General features: G+C 39.8%; 1 protein-coding gene across 5 annotated transcripts; it reads right to left on the reverse strand.

Moving 5' to 3' along the window:
* Positions 1-14182: 14182 nt before the first annotated feature.
* Positions 14183-22142, reverse strand: PRPF38B (pre-mRNA processing factor 38B). 5 transcript variants are annotated; one of them, XM_080801214.1, is made up of 8 exons: positions 21553-22079; positions 21079-21229; positions 20770-20822; positions 18655-18723; positions 18216-18367; positions 18076-18136; positions 15674-15897; positions 14183-15405 (listed from the first exon to the last, which is right to left on the reverse strand). In XM_080801214.1, exons 1-8 carry the CDS (start codon positions 21832-21834, stop codon positions 14544-14546), a joined length of 1854 nt encoding a protein of 617 aa, XP_080657340.1. In that variant the 5' UTR covers positions 21835-22079; the 3' UTR covers positions 14183-14543. The 5 variants fall into 5 exon arrangements, with proteins under 5 accessions (XP_080657340.1, XP_080657337.1, XP_080657338.1 ...); XM_080801211.1 differs by lacking the exon at positions 21079-21229 and having other exon boundaries at positions 21553-22122; XM_080801212.1 differs by lacking the exon at positions 21079-21229 and having other exon boundaries at positions 18645-18723; positions 21553-21596.
* Positions 22143-22468: the final 326 nt, after the last annotated feature.

The raw sequence follows: 22468 nt of genomic DNA on the forward strand, positions 1-22468 counted from the left end.
GACCGGTATTGCGAAGACTGAAAAAAAGAAGAGCTGAAGAAAACACCAACAAACTGGCCAAAAGCTACTTTAACCTGGGCTTCAAGGTAGTATGTAGAATGCTCTCTTCATTTTTTTAAAGCCATTTTTTAAAAGGTTTTATTTATTTATTTATTTGAGAGAGAGAGAGAGAGAGCGAGCGAGCTCAGACAGGGTAGGGGCAGAGGAAGAAGAGCAAGCAGACTCCTCCCTGAGCAGGCAGCCTGAGGGGCTGGACAAGGGTCTCCATCCCAGGACCCTGGGATAATGACCTAAGCCAAAGGCAGACACTTAACCCACTGAGCCACACAGGTGCCTCACTCTCTTCTTTAAAAAAACCTTTTTTGAAGTAAAATTTTACAAAGCTGCATAGAAAACTGTTGATATAATGGAATGACCATCCTAAACTGGGAGGTCCTGACCAGTTTTTTAAATTCTTTTTCACCTTTATTTTGTCATTCTCATTGTTGTTGTTGCAGTACAACGTGATCAGTTTGCAGTTGGGGCAATTTGGTGCAAAACTTCAATATCTAAGATGAAAGGGCAGGTCCTGGGGGGCAGGGGAATTGAAGAGATGTTGTTTAAGGGTATAAACTTATAATGAGTAGATAAATAAGTCCTGGGCCCCTAATGGACAGCATAGTGATTATAGTCAATGCTATTGTATTATGAACTTCAAAGTTGCTAAGTGACTAAATCTTAACCATTCTTAACACACAAAAAAATGATGAGTATGTGATGTGATAGAGGTATTAACTAATGCTTTTGGAGTAATCATATTGCAATACATGTATCAGACCAACACTTAGTATACCTCAGACTTACACAATGTTATCTGTCTATTATATCTATTAAAAAAAAGATAGAAGGGCAAGAGGATAACCCTGTGCAGAGAAAGATAGCAGAGTCCATCCCACATGCCACCCTGTAGTTCCAGTACTTTTTATTTCCAGAGGCATCATCCTAGTTCAGGCTCTTTATAAGCATTTAATCTAAACACTTTAATATTTTTTTATTATTTTTAAAATACTTTTATTTATTTATTTGAGAGACAGAGATCACAAGCAGGCAGAGAGGCAGGCAGAGAGAGGAGGAGGGGAAGCAGGCTCCCTGCTGAGCAGAGAGCCCAATGCGGGGCTTGACCCCAGGACCCTGGGATCATGACCTGAGCAGAAGGCAGAGGCTTTAACCCACTGAGCCACCCAGGTGCCCCAAACACTCTAATATTCAATTCTAGTGATAAACAAGTATATAAATGAGTAATTATTACTAACTGGCTTGTATGAAATCACACAAGTATTACGTGGTGGAGCTGGGCTTAAAATTCATCAGTCTGACCTGTTTCCAACCAAAATAGGGTAAAAGGGAGTGGATTTATTACCCATGACTTCAACTTATTATAAAGCTACAGTAATTAAGACAGGATTAACTAATTATAAGGATTGGCATCGAGATGGATAAATCAATGGAACTAAACAGATCAATGGAACAACATAGTCAAGAAATAGACCCATACATATATAGACAATTGATTTTCATCAAAGACAATCTAATAGAGATTTGTTTTCAACAAATGGTACGGGAATGATTAAATAATGAGATGAAAAGAACATGAGCTTTGATCCATATCTTACACTATATAAAAAATTCACTCAGGATGGAATATAGACCCAAATATAACCTAAAACTATAAAACTTCCAGAAAAAAAAAAGAAAAAAAATCTCTGTGTCTTTAGATTAGGCAGATTTGTTAGATACCACACTGAAAGCATGATCTATTTAAAAAATTAATAAATTGGACTTCATCAAAATCAAGAAGTTTTGTACTAATTAAGGAAATGAAAAGACAAACCACAGATGGGGGGAAATATTTGCAAATCACATACTTAATTTTTAATTAAAAAATTTTAAACTATCTATGTATATATGTATATACTCTCAGAACCTAATTAGAAAACAAACAACTCATTAAAAAATAAGCAAAAGATTTGAACAAACACTTCACATAAGATATATACCTGGACATAATTGTGTGTACAACATACACGAGTATATGACCCAATCATTTCACCCTTAAGTATTTACCCAAGAGAAATGAAAACATATGTCCATACAAAAATGTATGTACACAGAGAAAGACAATTGCCATATGATCTCAACTCATATGTGGAACATAAGAAACAAAACAGAGGATCATAGGGGGAGGGAGGGAAAAATAAAACAAGATGAAATCAGAGAGGGAGATAAACCATTAAAAGACTCTTAACCATAGGAAACAAACTGAGGGTGGCTGGAAAGGGGAGGGGAGGAATGGGTTAACTGGGTGATGGGCAGTAAGGAGGGCACATATAAGACTAGTGAATAACTGGCCTCTACCTCTGAAACTAATACTGAACTAGATGTTAATTGAATTTAAATAAAAATAAAAAAAACAAAAAAACTTATATACAGGTATCCATAGTAGCATTAATTTTTTACTGTTTTTATTGCTCATGTTTATCATTAAACTTTTGAAAAAAACCTAGAAAATGAAAGAGAAAAATACATAACCCTGCATTATTAATTTTTAAATCTCTCTCCTTCTTTATGTATAATTTGTTGTTATTATCATAGTTACATATACAGAAAGTGCTAGTTTTCTCTTTGACAATGATAGTACGATAATAGACATTAGTATGTTCTATGAACATCTTTCCACAACATTAAATACATGCCTATATTTATCATTCTTTAGGGCTAATTATAACTTATGTAATCAGTACTGCATTGGATGTGGTACTTCAGGATGTTTCCAGGTTTATTTTGCTGTTAAAAACAAGATGGCAATAAACAACAGAGAGAAACTCAGAACCCAGTGAGATGCTCCATTATAAGAATTTCAAGCAGAATATTTACATGGCAGTACCTGAGAAGGGCCACCTCACTGATGTCATGAGTTGGAGGAAGTACAGAGGGCTGTGTGTTTGGAAGAATTGTAGAGAAGGGTCTGGAGCTGAGCCTAGGAGATAGTTGGGGTTTGTTTTGTTTGAAAGTAAAGGAAGAGCATTTCATGAGGGGGGATATAGCATGATTCTTTTTTATTTATGAAATGATTGCTCCTCTAACAATGATGCCTGACTACTGCAAAGGTTCCTTGTGTGTTTTTTTGTTTTCGTTTTGCTTTTGTTTTTGTAAAAATTGCCATCCAGTTCGGGGCGCCTGGGTGGCTCAGTGGGTTAAGCCTCTGCCTTCGGCTCAGGTCATGATCCCAGCGTCCTGGGATCGAGCCCCCACATCGGGCTCTCTGCTCAGCTGGAAGCCTGCTTCCTCCTCTCTCTCTGCCTGCCTCTCTGCCTACTTGTGATCTCTGTCTGTCAAATAAATTAAAAAAAAAAATTGCCATCCAGTTCTACTAATCTGGGAGTAGATCTTTTTTATGTGGCCCGTCTTACCAGAAACATGGTATTTTTCTAATTTCTATTTAAGTGAGCTTATGAATCAAGCAGAAAGCTTTTATTACAAGATGGCTCATAATTTTCCGGTAGGTATAAGTTCTCCTGGAGTTACCAGAAATTTTTGCTTCTCTTTTCGTAAACTTAATTTTACAGACATCAACTTTTTCCTTTCTTAAAGAGGCCAGTGAACTGTTTAAGGTTAATGGGAATCTTAATTTTAAAATTTTTTGGTTGTTGTTTTTTTTTAAATGAATCTGGCTGTAGTATAATTGAACCCATGTTTTTGCCACCATGAAAAATTGATATTTGAAAAAGTTTCTGATGTTCAGAGATAAGTTAGGAAAAATATATCCCTTGGTATTTATTTGATGCATACCATGAGTGGCTACCAAGATACAGGTATTCCCTGAATATGACTAAGACCATGAGTATTGGGCCGCCTGGATGGTTCAGTGGGTTAAGCCTCTGCCCTCTGCACAAGTCATTGCCTCAGGGTCCTGGAATTGAGCCCCGCATCAGGTTCTTTGCTCAGCGAGGAGCTTGCTTCCCCCTCTCTCCCTGCCTGCCTCTCTGCCTGCTTGTGATCTCTCTGCAAATAATAAATGAAGTCTTAAAAAAAAAAAAAGACCATGAGTATTGCCTCATATTGAAACATAAAAAGCCTTTTCCTGTGAATGGTTAAACATGGACTACTACCCATCAATAAGAAGGAATAACAAATAAACTATTGATACACACAGCAACTTGGATGAACCTCAACAAAATTATGCTGAATGAGGAGCCAATCTCAAAAAGATACACACCTCGTGATTCCATTGATGTAACATTTGTGGAATAATGTAATGATCGAGATAGGGAACATATTAACAGTTGTCAGGAGTTAGGGATGGGGGAGGAGGTGGGTCTGGATGTAAAGGGAGTCTCATGGTGATTATATAGTTGAGCATCATTTTTTTAAAGATTTATTTATTTATTTGAGAGAGAGAGAGAGCAGGGGGAGGGACAGAGGGAGGGGGAGACACGCAGACTCTCCACTGAGCAGGGAGCCTGACGTGGGGCCTAATCCCAGGACCATGTGACCACAACCTGAGTCAAAATCAAGAGAGGGCACTCAACCAATCAAGCCACCCATGTGCCCCCAGTTGAGTATCTTGATTGTGGTGATGGTTATGCAAGGCTATAAATGTGGTAAAATCGCCTAGAGCTACTCACACACGCAGGGGTGCATGTGCCGGCATTAACTGGTGACATCTGAATGAGAATTATGGATTGTAGCCGCGTCACTTGCTTGGCTTTGCTGCTGTACCATTGCGCGTGAGATGTTACTGCTATTGATGGAAACTGGAGGAAGTTTATGGTACTTCTCTATACATTTCTTTGCAACCTCCTGTGCATTTGTAATTACTTCAAAATGAAACATTTGAAAAAGAAAAACAAACTTTTCCCTAGTGGACTGAGAAGGACAAAGAAGAAAGACTACACAGTGGAAGAAGGACTTTTCAGAAAGAAAACTGCTTGACTGCACTCCTGATCTAGGTAGGCTCAATACTCCGAAGAAGCAAGTTAAGAAAAAAAGAAAAGAATAGTTATCAGGAGCCTCCGAAAGAAAGGTACCATTAGAATTAGAAGCCAAGAGATTCTCTAATTATATGGCAATTCCTATTACCATTTATTTATTTATTTATTTACTTGAGAGGGAGAGGATTTGGAGGTGGGTGGTGCATAGGGAAAGGGAGAGAGAGAATCCCAAGCAGATTCCACGCCCAGCACAGGGCCCGACTTAGGGCTCAGTTCCGACTCTGAGATCACGAGCTGAGCTGAAACCACCAGTTGGACCCTTAACCAACTGAATCACCCAGGTGCTCGCCCCGTGAACATTTTTAAAAAGTAAGCTACAAAGTAGCTACAAAATGATTTCTTGGTTATAAAGGGATGGAGGTATTTACCATATTTCTAACAGAATTCTGGGCTGAGCTATGTAGAGACTTACAAAGTCCATTTCCCCATTTGCCCAATAAAATAGGGTTAAGTTCAATAATGTGGAAGAGGAGAGGACTTTGCCTTACATCGTTCATAAGAAGTGGGTCAGACAAGCAGAAACTTCTCTGATTAGGAAGAGAGAAAACCATTAGCCTAAATATGATCTTTTACATGTCTTTCTTAGGAAAGACATGTAGAAAAGTGTGCATATCCTGGTGAGATCGGAGTGCTGTTTTATATAGAAGTCTATACACATATTTATGGGACCACAAATACATATGCATGCCAGATACATTCAATAAGTTTTTTTTTCAATAAGTTGTTTTTAAAAAAACAAAACAAAACAAAACAGTCTAACACTGATATCCTTCCCCTAAACCACTCTGGGGGCGCCTGGGTGGCTCAATAGGTTAAGTGTCTGCCTTTGGCTCAGGTCATGATCTCAGGGGCCTGGGATTGAGCCCCTTGTCATCGCTGGGATCCCTGCTCAGTGGGGAGTCTGCTTTTCCCTCTTGCTTTGCCCCTACCTCACCCTGCTCATGTTCTCTCTCTCAAATGAATAAAATCTTTTTAAAAATATAATAAAAAACCAGACCACTCTGCTTTCTGGAAATGAACTACTATGAATTCAAGGCATTTTTGTGCATTCAACAAGTATATATTGAGTACTTACTGTGTATAGCCAGATCTATTCTGGGCACCGGGGACACAAACAGAACTGAACCAAAGCCCTGCACTCATGGAGCATACACTCTAGTAGAAAAAGGCCAAAATAAGCAGCTAAAGTAATAAGTATTTACTATTTCAGGTGTTGTTAAATGTTTTGAAGAAAAAGTAGGGCAACAGGAAAGAATATTGAGGGGCAGAGTTTATTTACTGCGGTCAGGGAAGTTTTCTCTAGCAATGAGGTGCTTGAGCAGAGGCCTCAAGGAAGCGAGGAGGGCCCCTTGGAAACCTCAGCAGAGTTTGCCAAACAGAGGGAAGAGGGAAGACAAAGGCCCTGAGGAGCAGGAGGGCTTGGTAGAGCAAAGGCGGCCCTCACCCTCTGAGCTGTAGGGAGTGTCGGTGGTGGACAGCTCCCCCGGAGTCTCTCAGACTTGCCCTTGGCTAAAAGCTGCCTGGCTCAAAGTCGTACCCTCTTCCACACCCAGTGAACTGGGAGAGGAAGGAAGAGAAGAGCCTGTGGCCTGAATTCAGGACAAGTCCGGAGGGGAGAGGGGAATGGAACACTTTGGCATCCACCAGCGCTGTGTGAGGGTGAGGTTAGAGAGGCACTCCTGCTCAGGTTCACAGCAGCCCAGAGTCCCAGAAGCTTATGGTCATGGGTCGAAGAGACGCCAGTCAGCACGATTGTAAATGCTCTCCAGTCATGTTCAGCTGCTTGTGCTCAGACACAGAGAAGGCTGTGGGTTGGATTTAACTAGGACTAGGGAATTGCCAGACAAGTACAATGGAGAGAGACTGCAGCAGGGGAGACGAGGTGTTTACAAGGAAGTGATGTGTGATATCGGACTGGGGAACTAGGCTGGTGGACAAGGAAGTGAGGCTAAGGGGACTGCGATGCAGGGGGAAGGGCTGGCAGGGACAACACACTGGAGGGCCCAGCAGAGTTAAAGAAGTGGTGGAAAGGGTATTAGAGGAAAGCAAACAGAAAACGTGGGAGCTGGCAATGAGAGAATGGGATGTTTGAAATGGAGACTGTGGTCAAGTTTCAGTTCTTGACAGTGGCCAGTTCTTGGATGTAACGATCAGAATTAGCAGGTAAGGTCAGGTGGAGGAAGAAAATCACTGGGGGTCAGGAGATCAGGAAATTGAGAGTTCTGAGTATTGGAAAGATTGTTCAGTGGATATTGGAATCACTAAGAATCATGGCAGGAGGCGTGAGAAAAGAAGTATGGAGACATGTTAGATTAAGTGTTAAAATTCTAGGGGAGTATCTCTCAAGGTCTGTGGCTGACATGAGCTGTGGGAGAGTGGATGACAAGAGCTTTAGAGGAGGTAGGAGGTTCAGAGAAGACAGAGAAGCAGTGTCTGGAGGTACAATGATTTTATACTATGAATTGGGTTCTGGCTAATGTCAACTTCGTGGCTGTCAAAATCATTATGAGTGGTACTGCTGAGTAATTCCATGGGTAAATGGTACAAATAAAGCAATTTTTTAAAACATAAATTTACTTTAAAACTTTGCATTTCTAAATTTACCAGCTGTCTGTAATTCTTTCAGGACCAGAATTCTGCAAAGCAGTAAACACTGGAGTTTAGGTCCTAAGGAGTATGGAGCTAAGGCACCTAGAGGGGAAGTGGCTGCAAGAGTGAATTTGTTTAAACAGCCTTAGTGTGCTGGTAGGAAAATTACTCAAGAATCCAAAGGCCTGGAGAAGAGCTGAAAATAAAAGATAAAGACAAAAACCTTAATGAGAGAGAGAAAAATGTTAGGCTGCTGCGTATCAAGGGGCATAAGCTTTCTAGCTCACAATGCCTGTGTCTATGCTTCCTGACATCCAACCTCCTTTACTAAGCTATTGTTAAATATTTTAGGCTTTGTCACTGGTATATAATTACAGATATCAAAACTGTAATGTTAGGATTATGCTTTTCTGGTAGTGACCAAAAAAACAAAACAAAACAAAACAAAACCCCAACCTATAAAAAAGGTGGTTTAACAGAAGTTTCTTTCTGATATAAAATAGTGGAGGCAGAGGATCCAAGGCTAGGTTGGCAGTCCTATTTCATGGGAGTCTGCAGAGACCCAGGCTCCTTTCAATTTTGTAGTCTGTCATTGTGAGTGTGAAGCTCTCTTCACTAACGTCCAAAAATAAAGCTCCAGTTATATCAAAGTTCTAAGCAGCAGAATTCAGGTAGGTGGGGGTGGGGGTGGGGAGGGGAAGATGAACTTTATGCCAAGAAGCTCTTAAGGAAGTTTCCTGCTGCCTGTGATATCCCATTAGGCAGAAGTTGGTCTCATGGCTGTCAAGCTGAAAGAAAAAGAAAAGCATACACAGTCAAAACATTGTATTGCTATGGAAGAAGGGAAGAATGGATATTGGACTGTTGGCAGTCTCGGCCACACAAATGTAGAAGTAAAAGTGTAGGGCAGAATTTACAACATTCGACGAAGGATAAAAAATGAGAGGTGAGGAGGAAAACAGGATACACCTGAATGCAGCTAATGTTGTGGTTTGGGGGAGAGATGACAGCGAGTTGAGGGATTTTTTTTTTTTTTTAACCTGATATTCTCTGTATATGAAGGGAGCATGAGTATGGAGGTGGAGTAAGGGACTTAAGAATCTAGTGAGGATTTCAAATAGTCATTACAGGGGAAATAAAAAAGTTGTTTAGTGTCACAGAAGGAACATGGAGTAACACTGATCGTCCAGGAGAAAATTGGACACTGTGAGATTGATAGTGGCCCTAATTCATACTCCATTTTTCTTCATACCTGCACATCCCTCTTCTGCCCTTGGGCAGACCATTTCTGCCAAGGAAAAGCAGTTGCACTTAGAACTTCTTTGTTGACTTCTTTGCCAGGTCCAGTTAAGTAGATGACATTTTCTTATTAGTGATTAGCACAGAAAAGAATTAAATGTCAAGGAAATACCAGGAAGACAGACTTTCACTGATCAGGGATCTCTGATGGTTCCGATTAAAGAAACCAGTTAGGCTTGTGGGTCCCAAGGAAGAGCAACTCAGGCCATCTTAAGGTAAGCAGAAATCACAAGCATATCCAGTGACCAGACAAAAAACAACAACAAAAAAACCCCTAAGACAATGAGAAAGTCAGCAGGAAGCCAGGCAGCTAGAGGGTATTTATTGTGCCATTTCTTCCATGTGGGCATCCTCCTGTGACAACTACACAAGTCTTGTCCATTCTTCTAAGGACTGGACTATTCCTCGTTCTCAGTCACAATTCCGTCAAGAAGTCGGTCTGATTCACCAGATCATTTTCAGCAAACTTAACGGTCTGAGTGACTTAGACTACACTACATTAGGGGTTATCAACCAGCCTAATGAGGTGGGTATCCTTATGATTGGTATCTTAATCCACTGTACCAGTCAGGGCCCAGTCCAAACGTGAGACACAGTAACTTGAACAGGCAAAGTGTGGTATAAAGAACTAGTACTCAGTCACAGGGGATTAATTACTAAGGGTAAAGAGAACTCAACAATACAGCAACAGTGGCTATAGGAGCAGCCATTATGTCTACATCCAAGGCAAGTGACCCAAGTAAGGAACACATTTGGAACAGGTTCCTTTGCAAGATTGAGACTCAGTGTGTTGGAGAGGGTGTGGTTGTGACCCACTGTTTGCTACTGAAGCGCAGGGCTGGAGAGGAGAGGGTGTCAACAAAACTAGTTTGGAAGCAACCCACTGGGCTGCCAAAGAGCCTTGCTGGAAAGTTGCCCGAAGACTTGCTGGGAAGCTGGCAGGGGGACTGGTGCACTTGCTGGGAAGCACTGTCCCAGGAGGTGCCCTGAGCCCCCACAGTGCAGAAGCAAGAAAAAAGAACACACACCAGACCCAGGATAAGATCCTTTCTTCTGCAGCATCCCTCCAGTACCCTCTCCCGATAAGTTGAACATAGTGCTAGCAGGCATAAAGAAATGTTTGGCACAGCCCCAGTAACACAAAGTAGACAGAGAGGGATTTGGGAACTGAGTAAACTGATAAATGACATGTCCACAGTCAGTGCCAGTCCCTATACAAGGCTCAGCGAGAGTGCACATGTATGAGCAGGGAGGAGAGAAGCAGGCTTCCCCCTTGAGCAGGGAGTCTGAAACAGAACTTGATTTCAGGACCCTGGGACTTCCAAGAACGGGGATCAGAATCATTCTGGAAGGAATGCTCACTGAACCAGTACCTGGACTGGCTGCATGGGTTCAGCACTTAAAGAAATTTCACCTTTTGGTACTATTATTGAGGACACTGATGACTTCAGAATTTCTAAGTAGGAGGGAGTAGAGAAGGCAAGAGGTCTTCTCTTGCATTTGCTCAGCAAGCACTTTTTCTCTCCCTTAGGCTGTATATTTACTGGGGATGTCAGGAGGTCAGGGCTGGTGGAATTTGCAGGGAGTGACTAAATCCAAGGACCCAATGGAGAAATAATTCAGCTTCAGAATGGCCAGAACAAGTGCCGACCAAGGAAAATTAGCTTTAGACTAGTGGATTTTAGGTATTTGCACATCAGGGAAACTTAAGATTTCCTTATGATGTCCCTTTTCCTGATCATTGTGATTAAAAAAATCAAAAAACACCTCATGGCTCGTGTATTTAGGGTCAACTGTTCTAGCTGAACAAATAGAACTCAATTTCTGCAACATGCTGAAGACAACCTTCCCCACCCTGAATATACTCTACCTGTGCAAAACATTATGGATCAAAACTATGTGATAGAAATTTGACTATCAATGGTCTGAGAAACAATGAATTTTAAGTGGGCTATGTAACATTTTTCAGTTTTTATTCTGTCATGCTTCCTACAGTAACAAATGTTGGTAGCCAGTGATCCTAAAATGAAGTGTCACTTCAGTAGTATTTGTGAAGTGCTGTGAGATCCCACAAGACAGACGGAAGGAATTTCAGGGACGGACGATCAGGAAGAAGTGTTTCCTTTTCCATTAAAAATAAGCTCTTCCCATAATTACATTAGTTGCTCAAGGCTAACTACAGCATTTCCATGACAGAATCAGATTAGGACCTGAACTAATTTAAAGTCCATTAGTTGGCCAGGGGCACCTGGGGTGCCTCAGCTGGTTAAGCATCTGCCTTTTGCTCAGGTCATGATCCCAGGGTCCTGAAATCAAGTCCTGTTTCAGGTCAGGCTCAGGTGGGGAAGCCTGCTTCTCCCTCTCCTCCCTGCTCATACATGTGTACTCTCACAAATAAAATCTTAAAAAAAATAATAAAGTTCATTAATTGGTCAATATAACCAGTGAGAACCAGCCAACTGGTCAGTTGTGCTGCACAGCTGAAATCAGTTGAAAAGGGTATAGACTGCCAGTCTGAGCCTCATCTCTGCCCAAATTAAAAAACTATTATTCAGGGGCGTCTGGGTGGCTCAGTGGGTTAAAGCCTCTGCCTTCAGCTCAGGTCATGATCTCAGGGTCCTGGGACGGAGCCCTGCATTGGGCTCTCCGCTCAGCAGGGAGCCTGCTTCCCTTCCTCTCTCTGGCTGCCTCTCTGCCAGATCTTTGTGAGCTCTCTGTGATCTCTGTCAAATAAATAAAATCTTAAAAAAAAAAAACCAAAACTATTATTCATAAAAGACAACCCTTTTGGGGAAGATAATTGAGTACCATTAAGTCCCCCCCCCCCCATTTCACCTTTTAAGCAAAAAAACCAAGAAACAAAAAATCCAGAAACTACTGCCTTTGGTACTCTCAGGAACTTAAACTTGCTATTCATTCCCAACTACTACTGTTCACCTAACCAAAGCTTTTAAAAAATAAAGAGCACAGAAGCCCTAGGGCACTTTAGCTCTTTCGAAATTGCATGCAATTTTACAATACTTTTATTTTTCTAGAAATGACTTGTAGCTTTCATTAGATTTCCCAAAAAGCCCATAACTCAAAAGGTTAAGAACCACTGCCTCAGAGGAACTATGGCATTATAGCCAACAAATAAGATTATAAATTGGGCATTAAAATGAAGATTTTATATTAAAATTTCAAGATTGATAATATACTAGCCCATGTATAGTATTTAATTGCAAATGGAACATTAGAAAACAGATGAAAGATATTAATACATGAAAAGGTGAAGTCATTTCAGTAAGCTGAGAACAAACACTCGATGGAGGTTGCTATTTTTAACTTTCTATCAAAAGCTTTTCAAGTTTGCTCATGTTATAAGAAATAATTCTGAGATTTTTTTTGCAGTCACTTGTCTTCCCAGTCTTTCAGGAAGCCACTTTCCAAATTAAACCATGCATACATTTGGCAACAATTAGTATTATTAACATGTTCTACTACTTATCGAAATGTTCAAGAGCAAATTTAACATTAAAAATCATAAATCAAATACAGCTTATGATAATTTTCACCTCTACTGGAAATAAATTTTCCACACTTTACCTAAAATACAGTTAAATTAACATTTGAGGTGGAACTGTATTCAGAAGTAGCACCATCATTTAGGAATGCTAAAAATATTTTCAATGTAAGATCAATCTACTTTCATTACTTGAAAATACTTTTCTATGTCTAGTGTCAATTCACTTGATGCTCAATTAAAAGGCGAGATGACTGAATCTTCCACTTATTTTAAAAAAAAAAGCATAGCATTTTTTCAGAGAGGAATTCCTTCATTTAATGAGATTTTTCTGGAATTAGGTAGGTACAAATGTTAAGCCCACATATGGACTCTTCCAAATGTACTTGTTTGCCCATGTATCACTTTTGCAAGGCGGCTGCCGAGTGCCCACCAAGTTGGCCAATATAAACAGTGAGATAAAACATGTTAATATGCTAGACACTGTCTGGAACACTCCTTGTTGTCCTGGCACTGACTGAACACATCACCTTGCACCTCAAATTTCTTGTTCTAAAAAAACTGAGTTATCTTATAAAACTTACTTCAAGTCCAAATTTTAACTGATTCTAACATATAATCCAAGTAAGTGCAAAGTATCTCAATAAGCACCTTTGATGTGAAAAGTAAGTCATTTCCCAATCGAAAGAACCACCTAATGACACACAGAACACTCACTGACAGAGGGAACTGCCAATATTAAGAACTCTAGTAAGGATTACTGACTATCACTTATGTCCAATTCTAGTCTACACGTTTAAAATTCACTTGTCATCTGGGCACTGAGATATCCATCCCTCTACACAAAGTGTGACTCTAACACTGTTATCAATTTCCACAATAAAAATACTTTTAAAAAAATGTTGACAAATGGGGGAAAAGCCAACACCCAGAATAAAGGATTTAATCCAGTATTTATTCCACACTCATGATCGTTCTCTGTAATCAGAATACAAGTCATAAGAACAATCTATCAAATAATTTGCTGATAATCTTAAATAATGCAGCACAGCATTACTTTTTAATATTTCTCTGTTCTAGATTAAGTTTAAAAACTCAAACAGCCATCTTCATCATCAATAAAAAAAGTTTTGAATTTTAAAAAAAGGACACTATATCAAGCTGTTTCATAATTTCTTAAGTTTTTTCCCATTTATAAAAATGCTTTGGAAGCTTGAGGCTTGAATCTATTTCTCTACTGATCTGCCCCACCCTCTCCCAATTTCACGTTAGTATAGGGTTGCTGCAAGAATGCTAGGCTTTAGACATTAATTTTTTCCTTTAATATAGTACTTTAAAATCTGAGAAATTCAAGAAAAAAGATTACATGTCATGTATTTTTCCAAATAAAAAAGAAAAACTAAGTGAATAAATTTTAGGCATACTAACAGTGTCCCTTTGAGGTAGAATGCTAAAAGGACTTTTGATCAAATCACAGCCTAATTGAAACCTCTGCATCAGAAACTAACTTGTCATGAATCTCTCTAAAGTTAACTGTGGAGAATATTAAGTGTAACATATTAACAAGAGCCTTCCAAGATAATATACAGTGGACAAGAATGTTAATCCTACAACTGCAGCCTTCATGTACACCGAAAGCACAAAATTCTCCTATAATAGACATCCAAGATCCATTCTCAAAGTCTTTAGCATTCTATTATGAAAAGCACAGCCATGCTAACTTCAGTACACAAACCATAATCCCACACCTACAAAACAAAAATAGAATTAGTGGCAGTTTATTGCCTTATACAAATTTAACCAACATGGCAACCATGCCAAAGGAATTAAAACATTTTCAGGACATATGTACAGACTGTACATCTCAAAAACAATTAAACAATAAAAATGCAAGAACAATCTGTGCATCATGTATCAAACTCAACAACTGGGTGAAAACATCAATGCAATAAATGGGATTACAAAGGCACTTCCCTACACAAAAGAGGAAATGAAAATGCAGCCTACAGGGAGCTTGAAGAGTGCGTTAACTACTGCACAATTTCAACTTGGGAGGAAAAAAGAAAGCAGATTTAATCAAACATTTATAGGATTCAATGTGATCCACTTTTACAAAAAAAATTTCACACAGTCTCATCTTTGTTTTTATGTTGTTTCTCTTGGCTCTCTGGTTCTATACTTTGGCTCCTTCGACGATCATGTTTGTCAGACTGGTCCTTACTATCACTGTGATCTCGTTTGTGGGAACGTTCTTTGCTTCTGCTACGCTTTCTAGATTTTTCTTTGCTGGGGCTATGTTCCCGTTTTCTTGATTTTTCCACACTGTCAGTTCTTCCTTGACTGCCACTTCTACTTCGTTTATTTGATTTTTCTTTACTTTCATTTTTATGTTTACTTGATTTCTCTTTGCTCCTACTTCTGCTTCGTTTCCCTGCATTTCTACTTCTACTCCTACTTCTGTGCTTCCTTTCCCTGCTTCTACTCCTACTGTGTTTTTTCTCCTTCTTGGAATCTTTTTTGTCATCTCTATGCCGCCTATCATCTTTATCTTCTTTGTGTTTCTTTTCTTCTACCTCACCCCTACTTCTCCGTTCCTTGGACCGTTCTCTTGATCGCTCTCGCTCCTTTTCTCGGTCATTACCTCTTTCCTTATCATAGTCACGATCTCGTCTTCTACCTCTCTCATTTTCTTTCTCTCTTTCCCTATCCCTGTCCCTTCGATCCCCTTTCCTATCCCGACTTCGACTACGACTTCTATGCCTTTCCCTACTCCTGCTACTCCGCCTGCGTTCCAACCCCCGATCAATACTTCGGGATCTTCGCCTTTCTTTCTCCCTTTCTTTGGCTTCGCGCTCTAGTCGCTGGCGTTCTTTCTCTCTTTCTAATTCTCGATCAAAACTAGAAGACCCATGGCCCTCCCGGTGATGGCTTCTACTTCTTGATCTTCTTGGGGACCTCCGTGGACTCAGCGATCTCCTTGGAGACCTAATATTTAAGAAAGGAAAAAGAAAATGTCAACAAACAAAACAAATCCTAAAAATTTAACTTCTTATTCATTTAGATTCCCCACATACACAGACATGTTAGGAACAATTAAAGACCCTGAAAGGCAGAAAAAAATGACCTTTTGGGGTTAAAAGTGACAAACTCATAAAAGGAACAGCATACACAGAATTTCTTAAGAAGTTTGCCACTGATTTCCAAGGACCTTTGTACAAAGTTTATTTTAAAGTAATTCCAAGAGGTATGTTACCTTGAACGCCTGCGTTCAACATGTCTATCTATTTCCTCAGCACCTTCCTTCCCATCTTTCTTGATTTTTCTAGGCCGGGTTTTGATCTGTTGATCAATATTCTTCTGAACTGGAACCGGAATTCTTGGAAACAGGGTAGAAAACCACTCCAGTTTTGTGAGAAAAGACCGTAGCATTTCTCCAATGGTCATTACACAGCCTCCACCAGCCTTCACATCTAGGTCCTATAAAAACACAAAAGATACCCTAGCCGTCAAAAAAATTAATTTCAACACACACATGTATACTATAAAAATATTACCATCTTTGGAATCTCAAATACAAAAATTCTAACAAAAATTGTAATCTGTGTACCCTACTAATCTGGCAATGAATGATACAGAGAAATATTTGGGCTTAGTGTGTGCATGCAGGTGAGAACAAACCCTGCAGCCTCATGGGCATGAAGTATACTAATCTCACTCAGTTAACAGGAATATGAAACAGCCCCTTATATAACTAAACTCTGTGGAACAATAAACTTAAATAAACATTCCACGTACCTACTAATTATGTATTTCTTTCCGTGGACACGTTTGCACACATCATTCCTAACACTGTAGCCTAACTACATATGAACTACTTCAGACAATCCTGTCTAATGAGTATCTTTTAACAGCTCTAATATAAAATGAAGCCCTAATAAAACTGGAAGCAATAGCAAACCAACTGCCATGAAGCAGTGAGGTTTCTAATTTAGAGTTATGTAGAAAATAAATAAATGAACAAATAATTGGAAACGCATAATCCATGATGACCATTGTCTCTGAAAAGGGTCATTACCGCATGAAGGCCTTCTTGCTATGCCCTCTCACAGCTCAGGACATGTTAGTCAGCTATTGTCAGTCCCAAACCTATAGTGCAAGCACACAAGGAAAGTGAGATTTGTTATCTAAACAGGAAAACAAGAGCTAAAGGTAAAACTGCTTGCACTCACACACATTTAAGTGTTCAGATATACAGTATTTCCAAATATAATCGCTGCAGATATCTAAGGAAGAAAACAATAAGTTAGCTTAAATAGAGATCCTCAGGTTTGTAAATACAATAAAAAACAGATTAAACAGAAGCATTCAGAAACAAACCTAATGCAATACCAATTATGAAGAGGGACATGCTTTTTAAATATAGAAAGGAGAAGTCCTTTGGCCTGAAAAATCTCTTCTAAAAAGAAAAGCAACTTTAAAGATTGTGACTTAACACCTAATACATATTTTTATTCTTCAGAAATATGAATAGTTCAGTGAACAGCCCCTGCCAAAAATTCTCCATGTCTACAAGAGTGAGACTTTTTTTAGGTCTGCACATAATAAAACACTAGAAAGATCTCTATTTCAACTATCCTTTAATTCAACAAATTCTTTGGATAAATGTTTTAAACGAGACTACTGAAGCGCAGCACTCAAAATTTACTTTATGAATCTTAAAATACAAAGTGGTGGGGGCATATGTACGGGCAATACAGGTATGTATTAAGTACTTTTTGAGATCTTGGACTTCACTCTGTAAGCATATTAATATATATGATTTAAATCCGACATAGCAATGTTTCTGAAAGTAACTTTTGTTTCCTGAACATATGTAACAAGCTCAACCTTGTTAAGCCTGAGTGACAAACTACATTTATAGTTAAACAAAAAGGAGAACTGGCCTGGCTTAGTCTTAGACACATATGACTCTTGACCTTGGGGTCATGAGTTCAAGCCCCACACCGGGTACAGAGCTTACTTTTTTAAAAAAAACATTTCTTAAATTAAAAACAAGAACCTAATTTTAGGATTTTCGTCTGGCTTTATAAATAAGTATAACATATTAGGGGTCAGAAAGCAAAAATTGTACTATTTTGATCACTTTGAATAAATCCTCTAAACTCTCACCCTACTTAAATCCCACCCTCCTCTTCAATTCTGCACTCCTACGCAAGTGGGAGTATTAAGACGTGGAAACAGTTAGAGCACAGAGAGCTGAAGTTCCAAGAGAATAAAGTGCTATAATTAGTGTTGTATGCGCATGTCTTAACACCTCAATCTTGAGCATGGCCCACTTAAAAAGTCACTATCAACAGCACAAGTCAAGATCAACGCCATATACAAAACTTAATTAGAAAGAAAAAAACTGCAATAGTTACCAAAACCATTTAAACAATTAAGAAATGAGAAAATTTAAGAAAGTTAACCTAAGACATATAAAATCCACTAAGTCTTAGAAAAAGGACAGCAATTCCAAAAGTATGAGAGAAGTAAATTTAAGTATAGGAAACCCTGAAAAACATTAAACTTTCAATAAATAAATAAAAGATATTTTTATATCTTTTTACATGAGAGTAATCAGAAGAAAACTAATTATTACCCTTGCTGACATACCTCTTCATCATCAAGGAAGGATTCAAACCAGTCCCAGAGATCTGTAGGGGGCTGTGTGTACCTAGAATTACAAAAGATTGATTAGGCTTATGTGAATTAAAATGTGAGTTAAATGGAAATGTAGATAAATGCATGTTTACCTTATATACATAAATCCAAGGGCTCTAATATATGGAGAGTCTGTGTGTGTTATGAGACCCATCACTTGCTTACGAGTTAGCTTCAGAGTAAATAATTTGTATAACAAGCAAAAAGCTGTAGAAACAATTCCTCCTGTTCCAACACCTCGAACCTTTAGGGGAAACAGTTAAGAAAAAGTAGCAAAATAACTAACAAATATTTAACACCAACTTATTAATCCTATTAGGTATTAATAGTAAGATATAACCCAGAACTAAGAATAGAGCATTAATAAACAGCAACTTTCTAACCCCATTCACTAGACACTTGAATTTAGATAAAAACAAACTTCTAAGCTTTGCCAACTGTCATTTGAGTAACCGTTACTTTTAGTTTCCTAATTTTAAACTTATGTTATCAGACACAGAAAAACTGAAAAATGCACGTACTTCTACTTACCCCTCCGCACATCCCCGTTTGGCCTGCTGTTTTCCTGCTTCCTTTCTCCCATGGTTCAACATGCGTGACCTGAAATAGAAAAGAGGAACACAACAAACATTCATACTTCAAATTTTTTTTAAAACTATGATTAAAGTAAACCCAAGTCTCTAATAGAGCAGCTTTTCCCAAAAGTTTGGATGCTGATTACTTTGACATGATGCATATATTTTGTTTACATGTAAACCATCTTTCAAAAACTGCTGAGCTTTTAAAGAGCACCAATAAAACTGCCGGAGTTTAACAAAACCTCAACAGTTTTATGAGCAGAAATCCCATTAAAATAGCTTTGTAGAGAGCTGATACTTGTGGAGCCAAAAGATTTCTAAGAGTCTCATATACATGTAAAAATATATCTGATGTTATATAAATTTTGTATCTTTTTATGAGTTGTTAAAAAAATAGAAATTCTCATTTTAAAATGGATTTAAGGCTCCAACTTGAAGCAAAAAGTATCAATGAAGTTTTAGTATTTATTTCAAAAAAATTTAATACCCTTAATTTTATGGTGACTTAAAATTCTACATCATAAAATTTTTAAAAAATGACTTGAAGTATATGCATGTTAAAACAGTAACAAGTTACTTCTAATGCAAAATTATGGAAATTCATTTGTACATTTATTTATTTTTACCATGAACAGGCATTATGTTCATTCCTGATTAGAGATGAAATTACAAGGGCCACACCTATACAGATAATTCTTGTTAGTAATTTATTTTCGGCCTAATTACTTGAACCAATTCAATTTTCCCCCAGAATATAAACTGTTAAAAACTGAGTGTGACTTGTCATTATATTAAATATAAGCGATACAGTATCATCTTTGTTGAGGTGAGTACCCTATAAAAACCACATACTTTACCTCAAAATGGCAAAGAATATTAGCTTGATAACATATAACTCAAGGTCTTTTAGAAAAATCTTTATTTCTTAACTTAAAACAAAATCAAAATAAAATTCTGTTCTTTCAGTATGCATTTCTAAAACTGTATTTTTACCCCACCAATGGTTACATTTTTATGATCTTTTTTCTGTGGCTTCAGACAGAAAAGCATGCATTTAAATGTGAGCACTACACTATTATGCTCAGCACTGCTTTATGGTTTTATTTCCTTCCCCCAGTTTGCTGTATGAAAGATGTTTCAATTCCTTTAAGGCTAGCAAAGGGGTGGATACAACACGAAATCAACTTAGAACTGGAAGCCTACATATGTCAATGATTTATTTAATCTGGACATCTTGATAACAAAGACTGGATCTCTAGTTTTATAACTAAATTTAAATAACTTCTAGTACATTCTTGAATTGTTTCAAAACACAGTATCTGAATTTGAGAAAACAAGCTTTTCCTCTATCACGTTAACATCTGCCTGTATTTTTAAACAGAACCTGCTATACAGAAAGAGCAGGAACCCAATTTTCAATTGTTTGAAGTTTACTACACAAAGTTAAGAATATTCACCATACTGTATCCACACTGAAAAAGGCCTTACCTTTTAAAAGCTATAAAAAAACCTAGTTCATAGTATTACACTTACAATATTCTTGTAAAAGGATAAGAAAATTTCAGTGTACTTTACATACCCAAAGTTGAACTGTATTCTCAAACTACGATTTTTCTATCAAAAACAACTAGTATCTCAAATTTCTTCAATAACCTAATCACTTAATGGGGTGGTGTGACGGGGGGGATAGGGGACAAAATATAACCTAAACGCAAATAAAGAATTTCCTCTTGCTAGCACCTCTACAGGTATGTTCAGATCACAGAAAATATGTGGTCTGTCAAATGTTTTAGGAGTCAAATACACACCACAGACGGTATTCTGTTAGATGTGCTCGCTAAAATATTTAAAGATTATTAAGACTATTATTAATATTCCTTTAAATATTAATTAACCTTAAGAGGCCTGGAAGATAGCTTTAAAACTACATAATTTGCAAGGAAGTGGAGAAAACCGATCTAGTTGGTGAAGAAAAGCCCAAAACCAATGGCCAAAAAATACCTAATTAGCCGTTCATTTAATCAGGGAAATGCATTTATGGCGATTGAGCATGATTAATAGTGCATACCTCTACCTGCGACCCTGGGCTGCTCCGAGCCTCGCTGCAAGACTGAGTCAATCCTGCTAACGAAACAAGAACTGAGACAAGAGTGCAGTGAGGAGGCGCCAGGTGAGCTCCCCAGCACAGCCAAGCCAGCACCGACCCTGCCGCAGAAGCCCAGGGCCCAGATAATTCTAAACAAGCCCAATGCACAAGTAACTGAGACCACTTACTCCTGACTTCCTGCTGGGAAAATTTCCAGGCCTTCTGTACACCTCTTGCCCTGGCACCTCTCCACCCTCAACCCTCCCGCCCCCACCCGACACACGCACTGACCATTTCCCTGTCTGGATCGGATAGAGAATACCAACAACACGAGGCCAACACTGAAGTCAATACACGCCCTGGCCCAGGGTGAGCGGGAGAAGCACCAACAAGTTGGCGCTGTGTAGATCCACGTCAAAAGGAATAATTTTAAAGCTGTAAACTGGAGAGGATTCAGTTACTCTTTCCCCCTCCCCCAACCCTCCCGTCCAACTCCCCCCAGGGGTGGGCAGGAGGTTGGGGGAGGAAAGAGTTCAATAGTGGCGGGCTCTCCCAGCCCTAAAAATCTGAAAAAGAAATGAGAGGGCGGCCCCAGTTTGACCCCTCCCAGGCCGACTACAGACCACCGCCCCCCCCCCCAACCTTCCCGCACCTACAAATTCTCAGACCTCAAGGGCCGCCTCCGCCCATTTCCTCTAACCCGTCCTCGGAACTTAGCCCTCCCAATCCCGCCCCCCCCCCACCCCAGGCCTAGACTCTTCGTACCTTAAAGTAGATCTCGTCCACCACCTCGTGGTAGGTCTTGAGCTCGTAGAGCTGCACTTTGAAGTAAGGCGACGACAGGATATTGGTCAAGATCATGGGGTTGAGGTTCATAGTCTTCTCGTTGCCCCACAGCGGTAGCACATTTCCCTGTTTGCCCGAGACCGCCGGCTTGGTGGCGCCGCCGCCGCCACCGCCGCACTGCTGCTGCTGCTGGGCCGCGGCCGCGGCCGCCTGGTGCTGCGGCTGCGAGTTGCCTGTCAGCGCGGGGCTGTTGTTAGCCATGTTGCGGCGGAAGGAAGGAGGGAGGGAGAAGGGAGGGGGAGGGGGCCAAGCTCGATCTCGCTCTTCGGGACAACGGTCCGGGACCCTACTCCATGGAACACCGTCAGGAGGGGGCCGCCTCGCTGTCCCCCAGCTGGATGAGGGAGGGCAACGGGAACGCCGACAAAAGGACCCTGGATCGAAAGCAGACGCCGAGACGCGGGCGCGAGAACTCCCAGCAGAAGGCGAACCGGCGGCCACGGAGCGCGATCTCTTCCGCCAACTGCCCCTGGGAACAAGATGGCGGGCCCGGCGGATGTTACGCCACACGTCCCAGAGTTCCAAGCTGAGCCGGCAGCCAATCAGAGACGCCCAGCTGGGCTGGAAATTCCTCTTCCTAGTTCCGCACGTTCTGTGCACGCTGCGGTCGCTGCGGTGGTCTCCGGAGGCCGACTCTTAGATTTCCCCTGGGAATTTGGGGGCGGGGGAGGGGGTTGAAGGCCCAATTCGTATGTTTTAGAATCTGGGTTGGGGGCCCAGTTTCTCCTCTTGAAAACCGGGCAGGAAATGGTTCGCATGGATATATCCTTGCGAATTCGTGACTTTTACGGAGTACTCTATTCTCTTGGGTTCACAATTTTAAGATTCTCTGGAA

Source organism: Martes martes (genome assembly GCF_963455335.1).
Source record: "Martes martes genome assembly, chromosome: 4".
In the NCBI taxonomy this organism is placed as follows: Eukaryota; Metazoa; Chordata; class Mammalia; order Carnivora; family Mustelidae; genus Martes; species Martes martes.

Bases quoted from the DNA above. Each gene is read 5' to 3' on its own strand.
- PRPF38B (XM_080801214.1), bottom strand. From the start codon at position 21,834: ATGGCTAACAACAGCCCCGCGCTGACAGGCAACTCGCAGCCGCAGCAC. The intron at 20,823-21,078 runs GTCAGTGCGTGT...TTTCGTTAGCAG, and splicing joins CCGATCCAGACAGGGAAATG to GATTGACTCAGTCTTGCAGC. The intron at 18,724-20,769 runs GTATGCACTATT...TTTCTATTTCAG, and splicing joins GCCCAGGGTCGCAGGTAGAG to GTCACGCATGTTGAACCATG.